Here is a 27,175-nt window from a genome sequence, read left to right as displayed (position 1 = left end):
TCAGGTGATCTCAGGCCTCAGATAAGGAAGGGCACCTGTAAAAAAGGATGGGACAGTTGTTAAATTATAACCAGTGAAGAGGGATTTTTTTTAAAATACAGTGGAAAGATGATAAAAGAGATATATGACCGCAATAAATTCTGGGCATATGTTTCAGCGTGCCATTCTTCTAACATATGGCTGTTGTTAGCATAGCATGTGGTTTTTGGTGTCAGATCAATTGAGGGAGATGTGAGAACAGAAGTGTGAAGATGCTTTGAATAAAATCAACTATAAGTTTAAATCTGCAACATTACAAACAAAATATAACGTTAAACAATAATGTATAGAATATGCTTTTTACATGATAGACTTATTGAGACCAGGTCAATAGATGTAGATGTTTTATGTTTCAACTGTTTACTTATGTTTTCTAAACATTTTATTTCTCAACATCAACTGAATGCCATCTCCATACAGTCAATATATTTCTGACGAACAATTTGTGAATAATTAAAGTATTACAATGTACAGCCAAGTAAATATCTGCTTTAGTTTTAAATTGCAGAAAGTTACTTTGCAATGCTGCTAAAAGTAAAAAATCTAGACACATTTTATATGGGAAATGTAATGAATTAATTAAAATAATAAACAATGTCATAATTAAAACAAGTCTTTAGATTGCAACTTAAAATGTTATTATGTACTGTGGTTAAGATTAATTTAACAATAACTATATAGAACAACAGATATGAGAGCAACAAGTGTGTGTATGAGAGGAGGTCAAATATTAATCAGACGGCATTATTCATTATATATAAAAAGTATTTCATTTGGTAAAAGATGGGTAATAGTGACAATTGTAATGAAATTAGCATAACTTCTTTTTTTAAAAATCATACTTTTTCACAATGTGACATTTAGTTACAGCAAATAAAGATGAGGGAGTTCAATATAAAAAAATTCAATTCAATTACTAATTTGTTTTCTATTTTTTGTGAAATTACCATTGATGTTGCTATTTTTAAAAGGAAAGTATAATAAGGTTGTTGTTTCCTTCTATTATCAATATTCACTGTCATTAAAAAGTGCTTTATAATTCACTTCCAACCTAACTTTCCCTTGTACCCAGGACTGTGTGTAGCCACTACACATTTAATCGGTACCTTGTCATTTGCAGTTGCTGTAATCCAAAGTGTTACGCTGTTCTCTATTATATATTAATATAGGTCTTCACATTGATGCTGTGAGATCAGAGATTTAGATGTTTAATATGTTTTACGTTTCTCATATATGGAGGACCACAGTAGTTAGTGCGAGCTTTTGCCACCGTGGCTAAAAAGGTAAAAAAAAAAAGAGCACAACCTGATAAAACTTTACCAACATAAAACCCAACAGTAAGAACCGTACACTGACAGGTGATCTCTGCTTAGCAACAGAGACACTGCAAAAACAAACAAGTATTTCTTGGATTACCACTCTTTATTTCCGTGATGCAGTCCAGTGAGAACTACACGTAGCAGTATGGACCAGTTTCTGACACTGTGCTGGAACCAGGAGCAGCACTGTTCAACACTGCTTCCCCAGCTGACCTCAGTCCTAGCACCTGTTTCTAATAGCTGCACTGCCAGAGGCTATTAGGATCCATCCACCCCCAGAAAGGACCTTTCCTCTGCAGCTCCAAACCCAACCGCACACCGGCTATCCAGTCGCACTGATTAATCACATCAAGATGGACTGCTCAGGCTTGTAACGCTGTGGAGGTGTATGCAAGTGTGTGTGCTGTCCTGGTGGCTGCCTTTCAGCCTGTGTGTGTATGTGTGTACACACGCACAGTGCCACATGCTAGCGGGTTTTCATGTGTGTCGTCCTAATTCTTTATTCTGTCCACTTTGAGATATTTAACCGAGATATTTCATTAGGCATTTGCTGCTCTCGGATATTAAGTTAGATATTCATTTGATACCTGCCACCCCACAGAGCTACATGCAGTCAGACTCATTGGACCGTTGCCATGCTCTTTGAAGGGACCGCTTGTCTTGAGGTTGCCACAAGGTCAGTGGATGAACCTAATTGGTCAACCCCCTGTGGACCAAAATTGAAAACGGCGGCCGCTGTAATCATTCTGTGGCAGAGAATGACGTTGTCTTCCAAAGTTAGGCAAAGATTTGTTTGAAGTTGATTTTAACCTTTGGAAGAACAGTAATGTGAAGTGAAAAGGCCCTCTCACTGTTGGACAGGTAAGTATACTCTGAAGGCAAACAGTCTGAGGAGGGCTATTGGACACTGCTGCAACTGCGCTTTACCCTGATGGGAGCTGACTACAGCGTACCTGACCGCAGAGTTCAGTATCAGCGTTGAACCAATCAAATCAGATCCGCACAATTAACCCCAACACTTGACACTGCAGGACTGGACCCGGAAAAATGTTCACCGCCTTCAACAACCAGTGCAGCAGCTACCTGTGCACTGTCAGTTGCATTTACAAGTGTTTTTTTTTTTTTCCATTCCTGGAATCAAAGCGAGGTATTTGCGGTTACAGGGTATGTGTCTATTGAGCTACAATAATCATACACTGTATCAGCTGATTTGATTCAGATGTTTTCATTTTAGTTCTTGCACTGAAAGTAAGTGAAAGGCCACTATAGAGGAGGTCAGTGGTTTGCACTAGAAAATTGAAAAGGTCTTCATAATGCCTAAGGTCATAAATTAAAAAAACATAATAATCCTGTGGATTTCTTGTTTTGTAGTCACGTCATCTCGGACCCCAAGACAAGCATATACTCAAAAACTACATTTGAAAACGTCTGACAGATAAATTGTAGTTTACTACATAAGACAGCAACCACAAGAGCTGCCTAACCACTGCAATGCTTTAAAAAAATCATAAATGTCACTACCAAAAGTGCTAATCACCAATGAATCAGGCCTAAACAACCACAAATACTGTATAGCCGTGTATATACTGCCTGTAAACTGAGCTACATCTTAGTTTTTTCATCTGTACAGGGTTTCTGCTCAGTTCAAATTTAGAGTGAGTTTGATCAAGCCACTGTTGCACCAATAACTATCAAACAACAGAAAAAAAACTAATAAAACAATGAAAAATATATTTTATCTCATCTTAATTATAAGACATCAAAGTACTCAGACATAAACACTTTATTCATACAGTGTGAGAATATTCAAAGTAATTAAAGGTTTTGTGACATGTGTCCAGGATATTTACAAAAGTCCAAAATAAATGAGATAAAAGTCACATATTGTTTTGTAAGTGTAAGTAAGGTTTTTACAGAAATTTTATACTTTTAAAAAGGACCTGAAAACTGCTGCTACTGACAGTTACACGTTGCTGAGCCTTCTTGCATTGGCGGAAAAATACGTAATGCATGGAGGAGGTTAGTACTAGTGAAATGTGTTTTTCTAAAACACCAAAATATATGTATAGATTTACATTAAAATATTATATATAAATATATTTTTTGTTTGTCTTTTTGTGATTTTGTCTATACTTTGTGCTTTGACCCCTTTATCTTGGTTGCTGTTTATTCCTTCCTGTTTGTTTTTTTACTTTAAATAATTATAGTAATTGTTTTTAACAATATGGTATTTGCTTTAATTTGTTTATGGAGGTCTCAGTGTGGAAGTCAAAAATGAGAGAATAAAAAAAGATTAAGTGTATTGACCTTACTTTGTCCATACTGGCCATACTGGTAGGATGCCACGTGGTCGACGGTGTACCCTGGTGAGCTGTATGTGGGGGCGCAGTAGGACTGCGAGCTGGGCAGGGAGGGAAGAGCCGACATGGAGGGAACGCTAGTGAGACCCTCCAGGCCCTTGATGTGATCCATGCGCTGGCTGCAGCTGGCAGCCATGCCGGCAGCGGGCTCAAGCCCGCCTGTCAGAGGGGAGATGGCGTAGTCACTTTGGGGTTGATGTGGTACGCCACCCGGGTTCAGCAGACCCATCACCTGATGGGAAGAACAGAAGGAAGAAGACACAGTAGAAGTTAGTTAGTTTTGAGTGTATTTCGTATCAGAGGACTGAGAATGGCTCTAATGTTGAGAGAGTTAATTCAGTTAGCTTGTGGTCAGCGATCAGAAGACAGCTACCTGCTGCAGTAGATATCATCAGATAAATTATGACAATGAATTGCATTCCTGCAATGTGGCGTTTCCAAAATTACAGTGATTACCCCCAAACCTAATCGTAACCAAACCAAAAAGGGGAACACAATATTTACAGCTAACATCACAAGGGTTAAGAAGCATTTGTGGGGGACATGTTTTCTGTTGTTAGTCTCTGACAAGCCTTTATAATACATCTAATATCTCACATAATATCTCACATATAAAAGCAGAGGGGTGTGTGTAATATATCTCGACACAGATAAAGAGACAAATACACTCTCAGAAACATACACACACACAAGGAAATCCCCCATCACAAACATCAAAATGCTCCCAGCAAGCCCATTCCAGACAGAGATAGCACCAAAGAGGAAGAATTAAGCAATTTGTCTCAGATCCATGGGTCCACTTATTCTAAAATTCCTTTTTGACACTGCTCCAAAAAGCCATGATAACAGCTTATCTCCAGGAGAGATATGCCAACAATGATAACACAAAAGAAAGGTCTGTGTGAGCTCGGCTCTGTTCAACCTCGGAATAGATTTGCAGTTTGAGAAATACGTTAGCTCTTGACCTGGGGTTTATTAGCAACCAGATAATCAAATTTGGGGGAATATTCCTTGGCCAGCAAAGGATGGAAAAGAGCTGTGGGGCAAAGTTTTTCAACTGGTTTCAAAACAGACCTATCCCACCAACCCCCCTTGTATATACTTGCTGACGTTGCTTGTCCATCATTAAAATGCTCAGTAAACCGTTAATAAGACATTGAGACTGACTTTATCGCTTAGGAAAGTAACTCTAACTGAACCTTCTAACTCTAAATGTATCACATCCCACCTCCTTCTCAACAGAACAAAGACCTCAAGGCTCTTCCAGTTGTCCTAATAAGAAGCAGGTATGCTGCTCTTGGGTCCTCTTGGCCCTCTAAGTGACATATTATTCTACATCCACACACACACATGGTCCTGTTTAAATCATTTCCCAAGTAGGGGAGGTGAATGGAGGAGTCCATGTTGATTTGGAGAGGGGAGTTGTATTTTCTCCCATTCCCAGTAAGATTTTCCAAAGAACACTGACCTGCGTTTGGACAGTTTGGTTTAAACAGAAAGCGAGAGAGATATGGTGAGTCTGAAACAAGACACAGAAAGCAGAGATTCATCCTCTTTAAACTGATAGACTATGGAGTTAGCACTCTTTCTGTCTTTTACCTATCTCCACCCATCATCTCTCTTTCTCTCCGGAGCCTCTCCCTGCCTCATGAGATGGCTGCTGGCGGGCCCATCTAGAGTGTTTCATGTTGGAGTGCTGCCGTTGCCAGCAGCCTAAATCCGTAGGTCCAGGACTGAGCAGGGAAGAATGTCAGGATGGGGGAAACATCTGAGATGGGACATTCCTTCTTCGCCATATGAAATATATACAAATAAAGTAGGAACTTTGCTTTCACATGGAGGAATGTTGAGAAGACATTTTAAGAATGCAATCATGAGACGCTTCCCTTGAGGCTACGGTGTGTTTGTGCACATATACATGACTATAATATGATGATGTGTCTAGCTTCCCGTTTAACGTACATCAATGTACAGCATGTTTTATGCAAGAAGCTGTGCATCTCTGTATGTCTTAAAACATGCGGCAAATAATATTGATTCAGTGTGTGAAAGGAAAGCATACGGGAGGGCTTGGCAGACACTTCTTTCCTGGTACTCATACACAATTTTTAAGTAGTATGACTGTTGTTGTGAATAAAATATTTTCCCTGTATGGTCCCTGTCCTGGTTTCATATTTGAAACATCTGAAAAAAGGAATAACCAATCTTCCAAGGTTGGAAAGTTGACTTTGACATGCTGCTCAACCATGTCATGTAATATTTGTGTAAAAGATGTTGCAAAATCCTTAACTGATCCTTATAATGTCATGGAGTTGATCAATTATCTACAGTGTATGTGTGTGCACTCCTGTAATTATATGAATCTGTGTATATCTAGCTTCACACCGCAGCAGAGTGTTCTCTCAGAATGTGTCAGGCTGAAATCTCGTTTTCTGCCTGTTAGGGTCTCTAACTCCTCCGTCTCCTCTGTTGTATCCTCTGTCTAAGTGCAGAGACCTTGGGACTTCATGCCTGGATAATTGGGTGTAATTGTCTTTTCACTTCTCATTTGTCACACACTCAATTGTCCTCTGTCCTTGTAGAGTCATCGATGGTGAGCAAACCGTCCTCCAGTTTGAAGCAGTGAGTGATTTAGTAGCATGCACTTTATGGTGCAAAGTTGATGAAGCATCGAGCTGTGAGTGTATATATTTCTGTATTGTACACTTGAGGGACACAATATTTGAAAAGGTGAAAACATAAAGCATGTTTTACTTTTTCAAAACGTATTTATCATGGAGCTGTGTGTCTGAAAGGATAAATCATACCTTTCTCAATAGTGTTCAACTCTTTGAAATCATGTCCAAATCTAATTCTGCCAAGCTCTGCTGCAGCAAGTTATGGGTATTATCAAGTAAAACTATCTGAGTCTCCAGAGACGTGTAGAGTGAAACTCGGTTTTGCAATAAGTGCACTGCAAAAGCAAAACCTTTTTGTAATGAATGAATGTTTATCTAAATTATTAATTAATTATTCTGTTTTCAATTGAAATAAATTAACACATTAAAAATGAAAACATGATATTTGTGTGTATTGAAATAGAAAATAGACAGTCTCAAAAGGTTTCCTCTTAATGTTTTAGATAAATATGTTACATCGACTGAGATATGTTTAATCCTATTTGGTGCAAGAAATAAAGTAGTGCACACTTTTTATCCTTTATAAGCAAATGTTTTTTGTGTATTTTTATTGTGATGTGATGGTTTACGTTCATGCTACAATATCCCTTTAATCCAAGATATTTTTTTTCTAGGACAATAAAAGTCGCCTAGAGCCAAATTTCTGCCTGCAGTCTCACCTGTGGAGAGAGCCCATTTCCTATGGCGGGGTTCATGGGATTGGCCGGTCCGCCAGGGCTCACAAAGCTGTCCGAATAGCCCGAGAAGGAGTGGCGCCCAGAGGATAGGCAGTAGGCAGAGCCTCCCTCTACCTGTCCTCCACCACCAGAGGTCTGGTGGCCAGAGGAGGGCGGAAGAGGCTGGGGCCGATGCACCGTGCTGGGGGGTTCTGACACTATCAAAGGCATGATAGAAAAAGTTAGAACACATTCAAGAATTGTTAATTAGAAGATGTGAAACTTACAACTTACAAACTTTCCCTTAACCAGAAAATTCGAAATTTTGAAAATATGGGCATAACGTTTAAAAAGTTCACAGGTTTTTATTTATTCATACAAAAACTGAGTATTATCTTATAATAGAGTGAAATTACTTTGATTTCATAATACAATTACATAGTAATAGTTTAAAGTTTTATTTTTACATTTCCAATAAAAAAAATGATATAATAAAAACAATACTTTTTGCAATTTCAAATAGTGTACAGAAGAATACTTAACAGTACTTCATTGATTTGCATGTATTGTGTAATGTTTTAACAACAGTAACTGAAACTGATAAAAGCCAAACTTAAAGCTAATGATCTTAAAAACGTTTGATTTCATTTCTACTTCACGTCAATTCTACTCTAAAACTTCAAATAAATGATCAAATGTGTGGTAAATGATTTCTAGGACAAATGGAAAATCATCTGTTTAAACTAAAAACAAAGCTTTCTTTCATTCCCAACTCCACAAAAATTATAATTACTATTGAATAAAATTCCAAAACTCATAGTTTGAATATGTCAGATGTGATTTTTGCAAACTTCTCATGAAGTCTCAGCAACTGTATTTATGTACAATACGTCCATTCTCTACCTTGTGCTATAGATGAGGGGGGGTAGGGGCTGTCAGAGAGCTGATAGGGTGGGATGCTGGACATAGCTGAGGGTGGGAAACCCCCTGGGATCAAGTGATTAAATGTCATCAGTTGATTGGCTCCTGCTTGCTTTCTCCATCTTGCCCGCCTGTTGCTGAACCACACCTAAAAAGACAATGATAATGTTTCATAACTGTGTGTGTGTGTGTGTGTGTGTGTGTGTGTGTGTGTGTGTGTGTTTCTCACTAGACAACAGTTGTTTACGTCATCACACAATCCATCTGCATCCATTTAAATAGATAACACATCATCTATAAGCTATAAATACACTACAAATATGAAGTCTGACCAGTTTCTCACACTTTTTGGTGCGATGTTAAAAACATATATGGCTCGTTGTATGATTGACATGCTGTGTCCATATGGTCCGAGCTCTTTCTCAGTCTCCTTACACTTCCCATATTGAGTCAGTGGAGAAGATTTGACTAGACTGCACATCGGAAATGTGAATGCGAAAAGCCTAGATTGGGCCTCTACAGTATGTGTGTAAATGAGAGGTGTGTGTGTGTGCAGGTTTGTGCTGTTGTTTGGAGTCAACAGGGCTTTTCTGGATTTCTTCGTGGTTGAGGTAAATTTTGGAGAGACTGAAAGTTGGTGTAATGCTGCATTTGCAGGTTCATACCTGCACCCTGGCCTCGGTGAGTTTGGCTCTCTGAGCGAGCTCCTCCCTGGTGTAGATGTCGGGGTAGTGGGTTCTCTCAAAGGCCCTCTCCAGCTCCTCTAGCTGCTCCGCCGTGAAGGTGGTGCGACTGCGGCGCTGCTTCCTCTTCAGTGGCAGATCGGGCTCTGACTCAACGTCCGAACCCTCATCTGAGTGACTCGCTGTTCAGACACAAGGCAGAAAAAAAGGACGGGATTTGGATGATTGTCCTCCCAGTGTCAGATGTTTAATCTGTGACTCAGGAACAACTTCAGCAGCTGAAATCCAGTTAAGGATCAAACAGGCTGGGAAAACCTAATTGTGCTTTAACTGGATTTTTGTGTCGGTATCTCTGACATCACTTTGACTGATAAACAAGATCACAACATGCCAACTGATTTGCTCGCTTTTAACTTGTTTGCCCTTGTTTTCATTACACACTACCATAAGCACACACACATACAACATCAGACATCAGTCTTGCTCATGGTCCTGTGGCCAAACAGTCACTCTATTCAGACAAAATATTCCAATCCCAAGGAATAATCCCTATGGAGAAGATTCCCAGGGCACCACAGAGGGACTGGGGGACTAAAAGCCACAGAAAAGGCTCATTTGGGTCCAGGGCCATTCTTCAGTGTGTGTGTGTGTGTGTGTGTGTGTGTGTGTGTGTGTGTGTGTGTGTGTGTGTGTGTGTGTGTTGACAGTAGCCAGGAGCAGTTGGCTGGATAAAGAACAAACTGTCTGTTCAGTCAGGTGAATGCTGGTCTATTTATTTAAACACAACCTACATGTAAGCAGAGATGGTTATGAATCAGCTTTATTGTATTTAAGTCTCTCTCTCTCTTTCTGTGTGTCTTGCTTTTTTTATATCCTCACAACTATGACTCTACATGTTGAACCATGCAAACAAAACATGTAATCGGGAACAAGTTCCATGCCCTTTAAGTCAGTAGGGTCCAAGTCAAAGTATATATATACTTTGCTTCTTTAAAATGTGTTAACAGAAGTCGATTTATATTAAATGAATGGATTCCCTTATCAGCTATAGTTCCATTACTGAGTTTTTTTATCATTGTGATGAAGAAGCAGTACAAGGTCTTTAAATTGCCTGACCACAAATTTAAACACCAAAATGTCCAAGTACTGTCTATTAAACTGAGAAAAACTGCAAGGCCTCAAATTTGAGAAGCTGCAAAGTCAGCATATTTGTTTTGGTAAATGGTAAACAACATAAAATAATAATCTGACAATTGATTGTTGTTGATAAGTTTTGTTTATGTATTAAGCAACTAGTATTTTAGTGCTAATTAATTGAATATCCCAAATTTGAGAAATACAGAACTTGGATTTCTGACTTGTCAAGTGTGATCTTCAGGCTGGCTGAGCTCCAGTGATGTTATCTGCCCTGACAGCTTTGTGTTCCTACGTTTCATCTCTGTCTCAGATCAGTATTAATACTATTGTGAGCCGTGTTCTATGAGGCAGCAGCTTGGTTTTTAACTCAGTACTTCAAACACTCCTTTGGCTTGCATCTAAGTTCACTAAGGCCAAAGCACCCACTTTTTGTGTTACACTTAATTAATTCCCCCTCAGTATAGGGGAAGTTTTGTGTGCAACACTGTATTAGTTCCCCCTCAGAAGCAACAATAAAATACAAGAGAATCCAAATAGCTCAGGGCCCCTCATGTGAAACTGATCCTCTCTCCCCCTTTGGCGATTTTCTCCTCACAACACCAATAGCAGTGGGAGTCAACTTAACATGCATTAGGAGCAAATTGGTAAAGAAACATTCAAGCATGAGGGAGCCAATAAGTAAAATATTTTCAAAGGGGCAGCGAGAGAAATGGAGACATTGCCTTAAGCCTCTGCTCAATATCTCGCAATTTTGCACTCTTTATCAACCTGTTTATCAACTTTTAGTTCAGCATTTTACAGCAATATGATAAAAAAGGAGTGCCCAGTTTCTCAGTTTGATGCAACACAAGAACAGACTTTTCAAAATGGCCACTGTGGTTTGAGATTTCAACATCATCAGTTCATTTCAACACTTTTTCTTCACTGCAATGTAGTGAGAAGTTGTTCTAGTTTGGTAGGCTGGAAAGGTTTACCAAACCAAACAACAAATACCCAATATTTAACATAAAACATTACAGTTACAGGACTTCGAGAATTCGGTATGTGTGGAACTTTGGGGTTTTGGACAGGATGGCTGAAAAACAAGAGATGAGGCCTTTTGTGGCCTCCCCCTCCAGTTCCTGCATGGAGGAGGGCCACTAGGAATGCTTTTTCGCTCCCCCTCCGATTTTAGCAGCATGCACGTTCCTTAGCATTTCACAGGGATTTGGGCCCTGGGAAAGCTGAGGCGGCAGGGAAAATCCTTAATCATTTTGGAATTACCTATTGGTTATGACTGCTACCGGGGTTTCGAGAACTATTCAAAGGAAGCGACAGAGAGGCACCTCTCAAGTCTCAGAAGTGTAGTGGTGATAAAATCCGAAATCAGATATTTTATGGAGGACTCAAGTGGGTTCATTTGTTTCACTTTGTTCGATTGCTGCGTCGCTTGATGTTAAGATACAACAAGATAAGATGATGGGACGAAACGATAACAATGCCTTTGAGGAAGCTCAAGTGCAACAAGCTGATACAAAAAGACAGGAGATACAAATGGCTACCAACATGGCTAAAAACATCAGACTTTTTCACTTCAAACACCAGCAAACTCTTACTTAGCCCAACAAACACACGTTTTGCACGTTGGCACGCCACCCTCTTTAAACAAGCACCACCTTCTTCTTCCTCTTCTCTCCCTTCTCATCACCCTCTCTCGTAGTCTCTCTTTGTCCCCATTCTCCCCATCTCTCTCTGTTTTTCACCCATATTTCTCTCTCTGACTCTCAGTCTCTTTGTTGCTCTACAGGGCTGAGGTCTTTGCCGGCGATTTCCACGCTCCATCTGTGGAATCCGTCATGGCTCCCTCGGCCCTTCACAGTGGAGGGCTGTCACCTGCCCCACGGGGGAGCTGGGAAGGGGGAATAAAGAGGCTCCACAGAGGGCTTGGGGGAGGTGGCGAAGATAGGGGGAATAGCCGGGGGCATTCTACTCCCTAGTCCCCCACCCCTTCCTCAATACAAAAAATAAAAAAATCACTCCCTTTCTCCAGAGGGAACTGTAAAAACACCTGAGGGGGTGAGAAGGGCAGCACAGAGGGGCAACAGGCGCTGTCGTTGGTGATATAAATGTACCCATGGGGGCAGTCTGTCTGGGCATCTGTGTTGGTTGTTGTTGATAGACGCCATCCGCTAACTGTGCACACTTCATCCGAGCGGTTCTTCCGATGATTTTCCCCATGTTCAGTTTTCTTTACTCCTTCACTGCTCTGTCAGCTGTTTGCAAGATGCGGTAACAATTGGTTTGGGTTGTTGTGGAATACTGAATAATAGTAAGGAAGTTGGGCCTTCTCTGGGATATAGCATACAGTCCATTTATCAGTTCAATCGAGGTTTTAAAAAATACAATTTGCTTTGTGATGTTAACCATTTGTGTCTCGTTTTGTTTAGAAAATCAATGCCCATTTTTAACAGTTTTATTAGAAAGTCACCAAAATATGGAATTCATGAGCCTGTTTGTCATGAGTCTGAAGTAAATTTAAGTATAGCGCTCAGATAATTAATGGATCTCATTTTAGTGATTGGTAACAATTTTTCTTTTCTATTTTTAAATTTTGAGGTTGCCTAAAACCTAAAAGAGAAAAGTTTTTCCTCTTTCTCAGAACTTCCAAAAAAATGTGTTTGAACTTTATTATTTTGCAGCATGCTAATAGCCTGTCTTATTAACCACATGCCTGAAAACCTGAAATACAGTATAATGTCAACGTCACGTGAGTCATGGTGTGACACGTGGGGTGTGAGGGCCGAGGGGCTGCTTCTTGGCAAACTTTACCACGAGAGAGGCCAACCACCAAGTCATCCCTGAAGCTCAGGACTCCCCACAGCTTGGCTCGGGAGCTCATAAACACACACCTCTAAAGACTGCAGTGCTACACGCACATGACCTTCTACACACATGTACACAATTGTGGCCGTCCCCTGATTCCACAGGCATTTTAAGGTTATGTTAATGGAGGCTGTCAGCCCAGAGGCATTTCCAGGTCTCCTTGTTGACACGGCTCATGTGGTCAAGCACAAACACACACACAATACTTTCCAAAGCTATCTTTGCAACAAGGACATATAATGCTAAATCAGCATCAGGACAAAACATATGTTACCTCTCACAATGACTAAAAGGAGGATAAGAAAGAGGAGATGGAGAGTAGAGGGTGCAACCCCTGCCTCTCAGATTTTATCCAACCTTGTAAACCTGTGGTTTTAGAGCGCCCTGTTTGCCATCATCGCCTCACTATCCCTATGATTTGATCACATCGATTTGGCACTGTAAGATAGCTTTGGCCAATCAAATTATCCACTTTAACCTTGTATCGTTCCCTCCTTGTATACATATACTATATTTTAAAATGCTACATTTATGGCCCCTGTAAACACTTAACTTCTGTCTGTATACTTTTTCTCCACCTCAGCTTCATGGAGCAAGGGCTTGCAGACGTGGTCCTGGCTCTTGTCAGTTCATCAAAATACAAGAAAATATGAGCCTTAAGAGGGTAAAATTATCTGAGCTAGAGAAAGTCTGGAAAAGCAACAAGATCGCCCGGGAGCCCAGGGAGCATTAAGCCGCAAAATAAGAGGAGCAGTTGGAGGGGGTGAGTGGAAGGGGTTAGAGGAGAAAAGAAAACTGTTTAATTTAACCAAACTGAAGCCCTGAGAGGCACAAAGTGCATGAGACTCCAAGCCAAAACAACGTCTCCAGAGCCAAGAAAGCCCAAAATGGCTCCTGTCGTGCAACGCCATTCCAGAAAAGAGAAAAACGAGGAGGAGAATAGAGGATTTGGCTGAAGCAGACTGCTGAAAAGACTGTGGCCTTGCTGATATTTTAGGGGGGCAGTCAGATGGGGACACAAAAGCTTAAATATGTCCACTGAGACATCAGACAGTACGTATTGAGCATGTACGCATGTGTGCGTGAGAGAGACAGTGAGAGAAAGGGGATGTGTCAAACTTGGATTTTGGGACTTAAGGGAATTGACTCGCCATATGTGGACTATTTACACCTCTCTTCGAACATCCCAGTTACTCTTCTGGGGCTTTGGTTAATAGTGAGGGTAAATTGAGCCTCTGACACATTGCCCCCCCTTCTCTCCACCTACCCCTCTCAAAAAACACAAAACAAAAGGCAGAGGAGACAAACGCAGCATTTATTTGGGCAGGGCCAACCATACTGCTCCTATTCAGGAGCCGGGGGACTAAGTGACTGGCTGACTGCATTAAACAGTATATAGAAGTCAAGGCAGGCAGATGCTGGTCAGGATAATAGCTTTACTGACAGCTTATGGACCCATCTGCGGCTCTTTTTGGCAGGTTGAGAAAAAGACGGTGTGAGTGGATGTGGATTTTTGTGTGTGTGTGTGTGTGTGTGTGTGTGGGAGGAGGGTTGAAGGGCAACTTCACTTGACTGGCTAAGGAGGAGTTTCAACCTTCACAGCTGCCCTGTAAATGAAACTGTGCCAGAATCTTTCTCTCTCTCTCTCTCTGTGTGTGTGTGTGTGTGTGTGTGTGTGTGTGTGTGTGTGTGTGTGTGTGTGTGTGTGTGTGTGTGTGTGTGTGTGTGTGTGTGTGTGTGTGTGTGTGTGTGTGCTAGCACAGGATTGATTACACATTTAGGAAATTATGCTATAAATGTTGTCAATCACAGCCTTGTTGTGTTGCAACAAATTGCATCAAAGGGGATCCAATGTTTTCACCAAAGAATTATGGGTGAGGTTGTGGGCTATGAGGAAATCGTTACCTGTCATTTGTAACTAAATGTGTTTCTAACCTTGTTTCCTGTGTAGCGTCGGGGGAGAGTGACCCTCTGCAGCCCTGTGACCCTGCAGTTCTTCTTTCTCCTTTAACTTTCAAAATGCCTCACAACTTCAAGTCAGTGGGGAACAGGCTCACTGTCATGCTCAGGTTTTTGTTGACAGGGAGGGAGTTTGACAGCTTTATCGTCTTCATCAGGTTGTCAGGTCGACTACAGTCACAACAAATCCTTCACATGAACCAATAATCTCTTATAAAAACTGTAAGACTTTTATCACACAGACTGCAGCTATACATGCGAAACACTTCCCCCCTTAATATCCAGATATTGTGGGTCAGATATTTGATCCAGTGCAATTTACACAAAAATTATAATAAGATCAAGTGGGACACTGAGAACGGCAGTAATGTGCTGTACAGTATAATGCTGCATTCATGTTACGTGGGTAAGAGTAGATCTCAGTTTCCTACTTTTTACCTCAACTTTCAGATGGTAAATATTACTAGGGAGCTCATGGTTTGGCAGTAAATCCCAATTTGAACAAGGAAATGTCTGTAATCTGGTTCCACAGAGCAGGACATTGATTCAAAAAAGCTGAATAAAATCGATTATTTTCAAGATGTTGCATTTTGTAAGCGGCTTCGTTGCAAACCTGAATGACCATTGGGTTTAAGTGTGAAACACATCACAAACCACGATTAAGTGCACACTCTCTCAAGCCTGAGAGTGTGCGTGCTGGTTATTACAAAGGATGTCCCCACATGGCACGGCCGCAGCATAAACACTCGTTTAAGCCTCTTTCCCAATGCGGCACAAAAGCTTCTGGTCTAATTAGTTAACAAAGCTCTGAAAGAAAGTCAGGCTCCGTCAGTCAGGTGATTGACAGCTGCCTGTCCCCAAGCAGCGCCATAGATGCTGCATTTACTGGCCTCTGGCTGGCCTCTGCAAACTCTGACACATGACCCTAACCCCTGTATGCACACATGCACATACACACACATGAAAAACACATCATGCTCACAAATACACAGATGTATGAGAGAGCGACACACACACTGACTGATTGTTCATTACTTTCTCAGAAACACACGCAAACACACTCATGCACATTAAAAAACAACCTCTCTCCCCCTGTCCCCCCCAGCTGTTGTGCCTATAGTGCATACTTGCAGCAGATAAAGAGGGGCCTTATTCTAAGGCAAGCCATTCTACTTGACCTTCGCTGGGCCTTTTCACTCTTTCACTCCCCTCAAACCGTCTTTAGGGCTTGCTCACTCTCGGCTCAATGTGGCTAGTCCATCACGGATGAAGGCTGGGGCTCTGCAGCGGGTCTTGAAGGGGGAATACCCCTAAATATCCCCTGCCCTCTCCCCCCATACACATATGCACATACACACACACGCACAGCCCCCTCCCTCTCAGAAATCACCCTGACTTCAAAGTTGGTGTGCATTCATTAATTGCCCTTTGAATTGATATCAGAGGGTCACAATAAGAGTGTGAAAGGAAAAAGAGGCTTTAATGAAGCATAGAGCAGCCATTCATTTGCAGATAACTATGTTTTCATGCTTGGATAGTCATCATGCATGGGCTTATTAGAAAAAACTCACGAGAGAGGGCGGAGTGCGAGATGAGGAGAGAGACAGAGAGAGCCCCAGGGTAGAGGAGAGTGATTTGGTGCTCACCACTTGGCCCTCGTGCCCCCCTTTGCCCTCGTGCCCAAGGACTCACTGAGTGACACATTCATCCTTTCAACGGACAGACAGAGCCCTCTTCACCAGACACTTGGCTCAGACCAGTAATAGCCAATAGCTATTATAGGATCCATCGAGAGCTTATTGGTTCTGTCTTTGTCAGAAGTGAGGAGATAGAAACAGCCACTGGCAACTGAAGACGATTTTCATTATAAATCATTATAAAATCATTATTCAATCATCGTTATTATTTGTTATGTGAAAAATCACTTGGCTTTGAAAAATGACTACATTTCCTACACCCCAAGGTGATGTCATCTGTCTTGTTTGGTCTGACCAACAGCCAAGGTCAAAAGATATTTAGTTTTCACTGATCTGAAACAGAGAGAACCACCAGTTGCTCCTATTCATCCAGAAACAGATCATTTGAAACACTTGTGTTAAAAAAAATTAATAATTAATATACTTTAATGTTAAAAACAATTTATTCCAACACTATCTGGTGTATAAAAGTTATTGTAAAAATTCAATCCCAAATAATAATGCTCAAAAGCCTCTGCACACATCATCCCATACTAAAACCACTACACCTTCTGTGCCCTCCACTTACTCCTTTCTGTAACTCCTCTTCCTTTAGTCCGCTCTTTCCTCTTTGCCCTGGCATGGATCCAATGTGCGCCCACATATTACATTTGCAGCACGCCATACTTCACGCCGAGTGGCAGAGAAACCCAAGTTCTTCAATCACTTCACATTATTTACACAAACAGAGTCCTGCTCCATTTCTGTGACAAAGCCAGCTAAATCTTTATGGCTCTTTCATGTATTGTCTGCTCACAGTTCCCTTTTGTCCCCCAGCCATTGGCCTGGGCCCTGGATACAATAAGCCCGGGAGAATGGCGGCAGATTGAAGGAATGCGCCTCAATAAACCTAATTATGACATGATGACTGCGTTCACCATGGTAGGGGTTTTTCAAAGATCCTGGGCTTATTCAATTAGCCCTTTCCAGGATCCCCTTTCACCAAATAAAGTTATCCATTTGACTGTTTGCATTGCAGAGTGAAATGTCTACGTATGCATGCGGTTGTGTGTATATGTGTGCATACACACCGCTGGCCTAAATGGAAATGTATTGGCTCTCAACAAGGCTCCTCTGTATTATCTGGCTAATTTCACCTAATGAAGTATGGACTCAGAAAGATACACTGTGAAAACGTGAAGGAGGAGGCAAAGGGAGGAGGGATGGACACAGTGACTGTTTTAATCATTAACTTTGTCTTCAGGGTTAATTACTATGCTGCTGGGAGTGTGGAGAGAAACAGCTACAGGCCTGGAAGGTAAATACCACTGCCAAATAAATTAATAATTATAGAAAATTGAAAGGGGCTCTGGAGTTTTTATAGGAATTTATTTCCATTCCATTTCATGGATGTTAAAAGATAATCCTTAAGATTTTTTTTTTTTATTTGAGCAACAGGCTGAGTTGGGAAAATGCCTACAAACTCTACAATCATGTAGAATAAATAGCTTAAATAAATGAAGGTATAGGATGCACTATTGTTACTTTACTCTCAAGAAACTACAATAACTATGTTTCCAAAGCATTTAGGTAAAAACAAATAAAGTAAGTGGCCAACTTCTTATGTGAAAAATGTGTTTTAGAAGAATGGTATATTGGAAGTGTAACATCATAAATTATGGCTGCCCGCAAAAGGTTATTTAATAAGATAATTAGAAACTTTATGGAACTGGACTGACTTTCCATTGTGCGCTCTGGATGATGCAGCCCAGATATTAAACGAGCTGTGCGCCGCAGGCTGAAAGAAACAGAGAGAACGAGTAGGAAACAGAGGGAGAGGGGCGGTGTTGCTCTCCAGATGAAAGTGAGATGAAATAAAAGAGTCGATTTAATCTGCTTGAAGAGATTTGGGGAGCAAGTGGTGGAGGAGGAGCGGAGGGGGAGGTAGTTTTCGGAGTTGTGCGCAGCGGAGGACGGGTGGCCGGGGCCCCCATTGTGAAGCTGCGCTCCGGGCCAGACCGGGGCTCTCCGGGGAGAACATTGGTCCCCATTCACCAAAACACTCTTTAATACACTCCCTCCGTCATTAAATGTTACATAGCACAATCTCGACATCATTTAGAAGACATTAATAATGTTCGAGGGGCAAAGCCGGCAAAGAATCAATAATAAATCATGAGTTCCACACTCAGGATTATCGGCGTCATCCTTCAAGTCGGAGAAGGCCACTTTGTTTTGCAGACCAATTACAGTCTGAATATTATGACAAACACAGCAATTAGACTTTAACAAATGCTACTGAATCTGGCAGTGTTGATTTTTCTGTATTAAACCACTGGAATGTCAAATGTAGCAGGACGCCAACAAGTTATCCAAAGTTTACTGACGTTAGAAAGATTAAATAAACTCATAATAAAGTAGCCTGTGTTTGACGTTTTACTAATAACCCAGCTCATAATTTAAATTAATTATTAATTTGGTAACGTAAAATGTTTCTTGTTGATTTGCTGGTTTAGTTTTGTTCTTCCTCTCTCTCTCTCAGATATCTGTGCTCTCTCTTGGGAAGCCCTTGTGATCCCACATTGTTCTATTTTTAAAATGATGCATCTTGAAAACGATGGTGAGTGTTTGAGTCACTTTTTTTTGCGCGTAACCGCCGCTTGTGCACAGATTTGGGGGCGAGCACGCATCCTTGGGGCGATACGTGAGTGGATTTCAGAGGGCTCAATTGTCCTCCTGAATGGCAGTCGGCTTCTTTAGCCGACCCCAAAAGGAAACATTTTGTAGGTGAAAACGGCCATTTTCTCTCGGTGAACGGGCCTTCTAAACTGTGCCGGGGCGCTCCCTGAATAATTCATCCTTCATTGCGGCCTCATAATGTGTTTTGTCCAGCTTTTCTGTGGAGAAGCTCTCCTCTCCCCTTCTTTTTCTCTGACTGAATAATAAATAGGCTGCCTCCTTCTTTAGCGGAGGCCAAAGCTGTTTCCAAGCTGGCCTTTTGTCAGCGCGCAGCCCAAGCGTGAGCCCCAAATAGACTCTCGCGCTTTTGTCTCCCAAGTTCATCCTTGAGCATCCCGTTGTGCGCGCAAGGCGTGTCTTTGTGAGGAGATGGAAACCGTTGAACAAATGTTTGATCAACTCATCTGGGGGACATTTTGCCTCCTAAGACTAGAGAGCTTGCTCTCTCCTCCCCTATTTTACCGACGCACAGACCCAAAAAAGTGCTTACAGGGAAATGGTGGGCTGCATGTTGACATGTCGCGGCTTAAACTGTTGAACACATGTTTGACTTGTTCGTTTTAGGACCCTAATGTGGACACATAGCTTATTAATGAACTTGGTCTTGCTTTTTAACATTCACTAGGCATTTCTAAACTTCACTTAAAGTTAGGCGTGAGTTAGGATGAAGGTGACTGCATCGACTACTGTCACAGTGGGGGTGTTTTTTGTTTTTCCTGACCAATTTCAATTCTACCGTCACATTTTGAGCCTGTGAATTAGACTCAAACGTGTAATTAACTTTTTTCATGGGCAAAGAAAAACAGTGAGACTGATTTTAATCGAGTAAAAAAGCAGAACAAGCACTTTATGAGAACCTGTTCCAGCAGCCTATGTGTCCATTAGGGATGTAGTAATAATTTGGAAAGTACCTAATTAAAGAAGCAATTTCAACCATAATGGAGCAGGTAAATAATAAAGTAATAATATTCAAAACAGACTAATTAGGGCAGTTGTGGAGTAACGAACCACACTGGTTCTACTACTGTCTGTGAAACTATTCAGTGGAGGAGGTGAAGACAATGTGTTGTATTTTAATTCTTGGCCTGTAACACACCCAGTGACACTAAGCTTTAACCAAAAAGTTTGCTCGTACACTTTGAAATGTCAATATTTAAAATGAAGAAGCATCGAGACATTATTTTAAGATTAAACCTTCGCACATAATAAGAAAATCACACTTGTTTCCTCTTTTTAAATCACTGCTTTTTTTCCGAACTGAGTATTAAAAACAGTCTTTAAACCGGTTTCATCATTTCATTTGTTTTAAATTAGCATTTCGCACATTTTGAGTGTGAGGCTGAATATAGTGTTATTTTTTTAACAGTGGACTAAACACAAATAACAAAATATATATTTGTTTCCTCCAATAATGTTGAATATTGATCCCTAATGTACGAATGTAGTTCACTCAACTATGATGGAGACATTTCTTTCTTTACTCTCTTTGTCATTTGCTGGTTCACAAGACTAATGTTTTTCAAAATACGTGCATCCTAATATGCAGACACAATGTAAAATGACTGTCTGTCCGAACTGCTTGTAAACCACACATACACACACACACACACACACACTCACTTTCAAACGCACACACACACACTTTTTTCCCGCACATAGCCATCACCTGCTGTTTGATTTACGGTGTGGCCTCATGGGAAAAGCATTAGCCAGAGAGATATGGTCGATAAAGAATTCCTGACAAAGGAGGACACACACTCTCCACCCCCACCCAACAAGTTTACAGCATGCTAAAACTTCACAGAGCTGTTATACGACTAAATAAAACCAGTCCCCTTTACACTCCGTTCAAAGACAATCAGTGTGTGCAGACTGAATACTGGGGCTTCACAGATCTGTCTGGTTTCTACAAACTGGGGTCGTATTCCTCTATAATTTAATTCACGGGAAATTAGACCAATTGCAGATTACAAATAGATCCCCTGTTAAGTTTTCACTTTCACTAAACTAATGGCCTCTTTAAACTACAGCCTGCAAAGACAGCGTGTTACATTTGACATCCTGCCATGTGGACTCACAGAGAAGATCTCTGATCACTCCACTGGGCTCTAATGTGTGTCTACTCCAAGTCACTGATGTGAAAAAGATAACTCCAGCTAAAGTTAATAGTCTTTTATTTCTAATTGAGGAGGAGTTCACTCACATCTGTCTCCTAAGATGCCTTCAATGCTGTGTTTCGCCCTGCGGTCGTTGTCCTCCATCTCTTTCTTCTCGATCTCATCTTCATCCTCCTCTTCATCGCCTTTTCCCCCGAACTTACTCCTCATGATGCGACTGATGGAGCTCACTGCAAAAGTTGGTTCAAAAAGTGGAAGTGAGTCACGAAAATCAAAAGTAAAATATTAATATTATATAATAAGTCATTGGATAGTACGAACTGTCAATGTGCGTTAAAATAGGGCGGGAAAAATGTGGGTTATTAATCTGAAATTAACAAGATTTAAAAATGATAAAATAATTTACTTCCAGTGTAATTATTATAATAAATAGATTGATTGTTTTTTATTTTTTTTAACAAAAGAAATTACTTATTAAAATATAGTATAATAATAATTATAATAACAATAATAGTAATTTTACATTTTTTACCTGAGGGCACGTTGTTGCGGTCACATATCCCATCCTTCAGTAATTTATCCCGAATCTCCCAGCTGAACATGCCCGGGTTTTCCCGCTTGTATTCCTCTATTCTCTTCTCTACGTCCGGCGTTGTTCCCTGCTTCAAAGGTCAGAATAAAGTCGTAGTGTTTATTCACTGTGTCGTGGTCCTGGGGCACAATGCATGCAGAACTTATTAAACTTAAAAATCAACAGGCTGCTTTTGCAGATCGTCAGATTAATGCGCAGTAGTAAAATGTGGCTTCTACTAGTTTTAGGGTTCAGCCTTAGTCGTGCCCGACCTCTGCTGATGTGCCATCTCTGCTCCATACCTTGGGTTTGCTGCCTCCGATGGCCCCAGGTCTTATGGAGCCCGTCTCCTGGTACCGGCACAAGATTTTGGACACGCAACCGTGGGAGACGCGGAGCTGTCTGGAGATGACGCACGGCCTGATGCCGTGGTGGGCCATCTCCACGATCTTGTGACGGATGTGGTTGGGCAAAGGTCTGCCATTTATGAAAACCCCTCCGAGCTGGTTCACTCGGCCTTGACCCAACGGGGTAGAAACTAGATTTGATCAAAATATGAGAGGGACCAGTGCAAACTGTTAGGCTATATCCTGCACAACACTACGAGGACACAAATAAAAACCTCCACCGATCCAAGTGCGACTGAATATGATAATAAGACCAGGTCAGAGAGGCAGTGTTACTGTGCTGCTGCAAAAACAGATGGAAATAGGCCTAAATGTTCCACATATTAAAAAACACATTTAAAAAAGTGAGAAAGAGCTTCCCAAGTTAGAAACAAGGATTGATGATTGGTGAATATAACTACAATTATTAAAGACACTAGCATCTAAACTGGTTCACAAGTTTCTATAATTCTAAACTAACAAACAGCCACAAATGAAGCAATAAAAATAAACTCAACCAGCTCATGTAAATTCAGCTTCCAAGCCAAAGCTGATGCTCCTTTAAAGTCTGGGTGCTATCACTAGAAAACAGGTTGTGTTTCTATGTTGATTAAGACTGATTAAACGAAGACATGTGATCAACTAGCACTGAAAAAAACAATCATCCTCTGAATATTCAGGATAGTAATCGGTCCTTTTGGCAAAGAGATGCTTTACCTTCCAGAGGGAAGCCACTTCGGGGGTAGTTCTGAGCCAGCGTGGGTCGCATCATCCTGGGTATTGACCCCGCCAACGCAGTCATAGCTCCACCACCCCAGCGACTACAGAAATCTCCTCCAAACGGAGAGGCTGCTGCTCCGGCACCGATTTTGCAGCGAGGGGACGTCGATTAAATCGTCTTTTCGCCTGTTAGAAGCTTCCAGGACTCGGTTAGCCGCGGTTAGCCGCACCCGGGCTACAGCCGAGCACCAGTGTCCCGGGACAGCCACAACCCTCTGAGGAATTAAACTCTGACAACAATAAAAGAAGCTTTTTAGTTTTTTGGAGGTTTAAAAGAGTTGGATTCTTATTCTCCTCGGTCTTATTCGTCAGCACTGAGACTCTCGGTCGTGTGGTCACCAAAGCAGTGGAGCTGATGTTGTTGTTGTTTGTTGACACCGGTTCAAAGTGAGGGGAGACGGTCAGAAGTAGCGGAGCTGCTCGCTCTTCCCCCGTCAGCGCTCCGGGCTCCGATTGGTGGAACGGATACACCCGGTACGCAGCGGGACGCCAGGATTGGCTGAGGCTGAAAACTTTTGTCCAATCAGAGGACTCGCAGTTCAGTTCGGACTGGGCAGAGGATTCAATTCACAAAACCCCAAAAGCCAAAAACAGAGACAGTGCACGCACTGTGTCATCACCAAAAACTCTACAATCTGCTTCGAGAGAACCACTGAGGGCAAAGTGGGGCAGCAAGGATCAGTGAGGAAGGATTATTATTAGGTTATTGTGACAAATGAACAGTTTGGAGCTGTTTTACACAATCCGATCCTGCAGTGAGATTTTGCAGGTGAATTAACTCTTGAACCTCTATTTTTTTAATCAAATAAAACGTGCAGGATGGAATTAATACGTTTACAGTGACAAATTGTGTGCAATGACAGAACCTATTATAATGTGAATGAACCAGTGCTACAGATAAGAACAATACGTTCTCATCCTGCATTTTGACGTTATGACGTTTGTTAATAATAATAATAATTAATAATGATAATAGTAATACCAACAGCAACGTAAGGTCTACTGCAACAACAGGAGGCATATCCTCACATAATTTGAGAAACAGCACAAGACAAAAAATTAATTTGATTTGATTTGATTTAATTTTTCTTTATACATAGACTCTGACCTTACATCGTTACATTGTACAGATGCATACAGCCCAAATTCCTATGAGGTAGTCATCAAAATGTGTGATGCCTTTACCCCAAGTGATAAAGCAAATAATACTAATCGTTAAAATTAATTTACTGCCAGTTTTGTCTGTGCGTAACACCAATTCTAAACTATCTCCAAACTGTTTAATGCATGCTATTGTGCACGACCTCTAATTTGTTTTCACCCCGTGGCCTCATATATGACACAAATGGTGGCAAAGTGTGTGCACCTCCAGGAATTTACTGTGGTTTTCAGACCGAGCAGCAGCCAGCCGAGAACAGTCTGAAGGGGGACGTGCGCCACAGCAGGATACGACGCCAGGGCGGCCGTAAAAGCAAGTCTAGCTCCGTGCCACTGTAGAGAAAAGGGTGTATTTTTATCCCCAAATGTCTAATAATCAATATTGTCACCTCCCAGTAAAGAGAGTAGGGTGGCAAAGCGTTGTTTCTTTGAAAGTTCAACTATCCTTCCCGCTTTTTAGGCGTTGTCTGTAATGGTCACAGCACCCTTTAGTCTTTAATCAATCACTGAAGCAGAGGTTCCGCTCCTGAGCTTAGAAATCAGACAAAAGCTGGTTTTATTTCACTGTCCATCATCCGGAGGAAGGCACCGTGTGAGCTTCGAGCACTGTCCCCAACTCGGTCCACAAAAAAGAACATTTTGAAAAGACGAAAAATCCACAGGCTGCTTTGCTGAAAAACATCACGATTCAAGTTTAGTTCGCGTTAATTCAATTCAATTCCTGATTATAGACACATGGAGGAATAGCAATCAGACAAGTGGGGTTCGACCTCATGGAACTTGACCTATTTGCAATCAAAGTATGGTATGACAATAAAGCAAATCTGTTTAAGATCAGATGTGATGCAGGCCTACAGAGGAACTGTTGCATTGAAGTGCTGTCGTCAATGTGTTTTCTTCCTCTCAGTTAATTTGCCTGCAAGGAAAGATCCAAAAAAAAATACGCGTGACTCACAAAACACTGATCTCTAAAACACCCCCAGCACCTGATCAGCTCTTTCATGTCTCACCTCGCTCACCTATGGGCTACAGAGCAAAAACGGGCCCCGACGGGGGGGGGGGGGCCCCACTGTAGCCACTGTCATTCATTTACGCAGTGAGGAGATATCCCACAGGCTAAATAGGTTTCAATTCACATGCGCCTCTTTTAATGGTTTTCTCAAAACGCACTTCAAATGTTGTGTTTACTGCCAGAAACGCGCACGGACAATGGGTGGACGCTGGGTTTAAAATAAGCAGGGGAAACGGGGGGTCTTTCACCTGCTAAGGAGGATGTCATTATCTCCTGGTAGATTATTATCATACCCAGAGATGAATGAATCCTGCAAGTTGTCATAACACGGCTTCAAAGCGAGGGGAAATACGAGTTTGTTTTTGAGTGATTTTACATTTGTTATAAACCAGATGCACGTGGAAAGGCTGAATTACTGTACCGTAGTCGATAATTCAGTCCTAATGCACAATAGATTGACATGAAATGGGTTTTTTAGGCATTTATAGGCTTATAAGAATTATATGAATACCCCATGTAGTTAAATATTTTCGTCGGTTTCAGTAAATTTAAGTTGGAGCATAAGATGTGTGAGTTACAGTTATTATTCAGCATATTTACTTTTCTAGCATTCGTTGGCTACTGGCTATTTCTAAAAGGAAAATACACATCAGTCTTTACGCAGACGAACGTGACGATTTGGGAGTGTCACTGATCTTTTTGAAATTGGATATTATGCTGCCAAAAAACAGAGGGGCCAAATGGAAAACAGAGAGAGACATGATACATACCTCGGTCCTTACTTTAAAAGCGACACTGAATCTCCGTGTCCAATCCATTACCGGGGGATGAAATTCAAAGTCAGAAGTCCAGCTTGATGAGAAATAAATTAGTTGCATCACATACTTTGCGCGGAGGTCACACACAAACACATTTCTACCAAATCAATTAGTTTTAGCTGCTAAATAATCTAATTAGAGTAACAATTAATAAGTCGATAAGGGGGCTCAGAAAGGGGCTATTAATATAAATTTCCATTCATTTCCATTCATTTCAAAGACAAATATTGTTTTATGTTCCTCTAGTGGTTCCACGCTTCATCAGTGGACCTGACAGCTACACTAGCTGGTTAATTTCCAGCTAAAAACTTAATATATAAAAGAATTAATTTATACAGAATGATGGGACCTAGTGAAGTTAGTGGTAGAATTAACTCCACATTGACTGCATGAAAAAGCTGCTCACAATAAATATAAGTTTAAATGTAACTCTGTTAGTCGCCATTTGTTTAATGTCAAGCAGACTACTGTTACTTCTTCACAGTAGGCTGCATTTTATTGAATAAACTTGTCTCAATATCGTCTATTATTTATTTATTATATATTATTTATTTACTTTTAACTCCAATCATCTGCATATAACACGTTTGAGCCAAATATATTGCCATTTTAATTAGGCTAAATGTTTGACAGTTGTCCTGAGTACATCATGCTGCAGTGGTTTTTACAAAAATTAAAAAGCAGGGGGTTTCAAATGGGTCCTGTCGATAATATTATGAAGACCTGGCAACGGAAAATACAAGAGCAGGGAAAAAACACAAGTTACTAAACGAATAGTAATGTAGAATAAAGTATTGTTTCTGTATGTTGTACCAGATGCTTGTTGTAAGAAAAGTGAATGTAAATGTCTAATTTAAAAAGATTTTTAAAATGAATAGTTAAACACAGTTAAATGTTTAATGAGAGGCATTACAATCCATTAGAGTTTGTTGTCATGGCTAATTAGCAAACATACATTTGTCTCCAGCTCCAGTAATCAGTGGAACTGCAGCGCATTGAAAAGCGCAGCTGGACCGTGGTTCAACAGGCGTTGGTGTTGTGCTGCTGCACTGAACTGAGCAATCCGTCCACAGAGAGTTGTTCAGGTGGTGCTGAAAAGATGAAAAAGCACATGGAGGTATATTATTTGAGCAAATACACCATGTGGCTGTATTAATTTATGGGTCGAGGAACTTCTGGTTAATACATGTTGTAAAGTATGTGAGTCCTAAATAGTCGCCAGTGATTAGATGGTGAATCAACATGGGTTTTTTTTTTTATCTATTCTGTTTGTTTATGAGAGGAAATGTGACTGCTCAATGGCT

At 41.0% G+C, this 27,175-nt stretch overlaps 1 protein-coding gene across 5 annotated transcripts; it reads right to left on the bottom strand.

Annotated features, from left to right (window-relative positions):
* pax3b (paired box 3b) lies at positions 1–22,997 on the bottom strand. Of its 5 annotated transcripts, none has more exons than XM_026374101.1 (9): positions 22,821–22,997; positions 22,020–22,255; positions 21,679–21,808; positions 21,233–21,376; positions 8,639–8,838; positions 7,956–8,121; positions 7,044–7,270; positions 3,671–3,950; positions 1–35 (listed from the first exon to the last, which is right to left on the bottom strand). In XM_026374101.1, the coding sequence occupies exons 1-9, from the start codon at positions 22,903–22,905 to the stop codon at positions 1–3; spliced, it is 1,503 nt and encodes a 500-aa protein (XP_026229886.1). In that variant the 5' UTR covers positions 22,906–22,997. The 5 variants fall into 5 exon arrangements, with proteins under 5 accessions (XP_026229886.1, XP_026229895.1, XP_026229903.1 ...); XM_026374110.1 differs by having other exon boundaries at positions 7,056–7,270; XM_026374118.1 differs by having other exon boundaries at positions 7,056–7,264.
* Positions 22,998–27,175: the final 4,178 nt, after the last annotated feature.

Source organism: Anabas testudineus, chromosome 13 (genome assembly GCF_900324465.2).
Source record: "Anabas testudineus chromosome 13, fAnaTes1.2, whole genome shotgun sequence".
NCBI lineage: Eukaryota > Metazoa > Chordata > Actinopteri > Anabantiformes > Anabantidae > Anabas > Anabas testudineus.
This window is presented reverse-complemented; position numbering and strand designations above follow the sequence as displayed.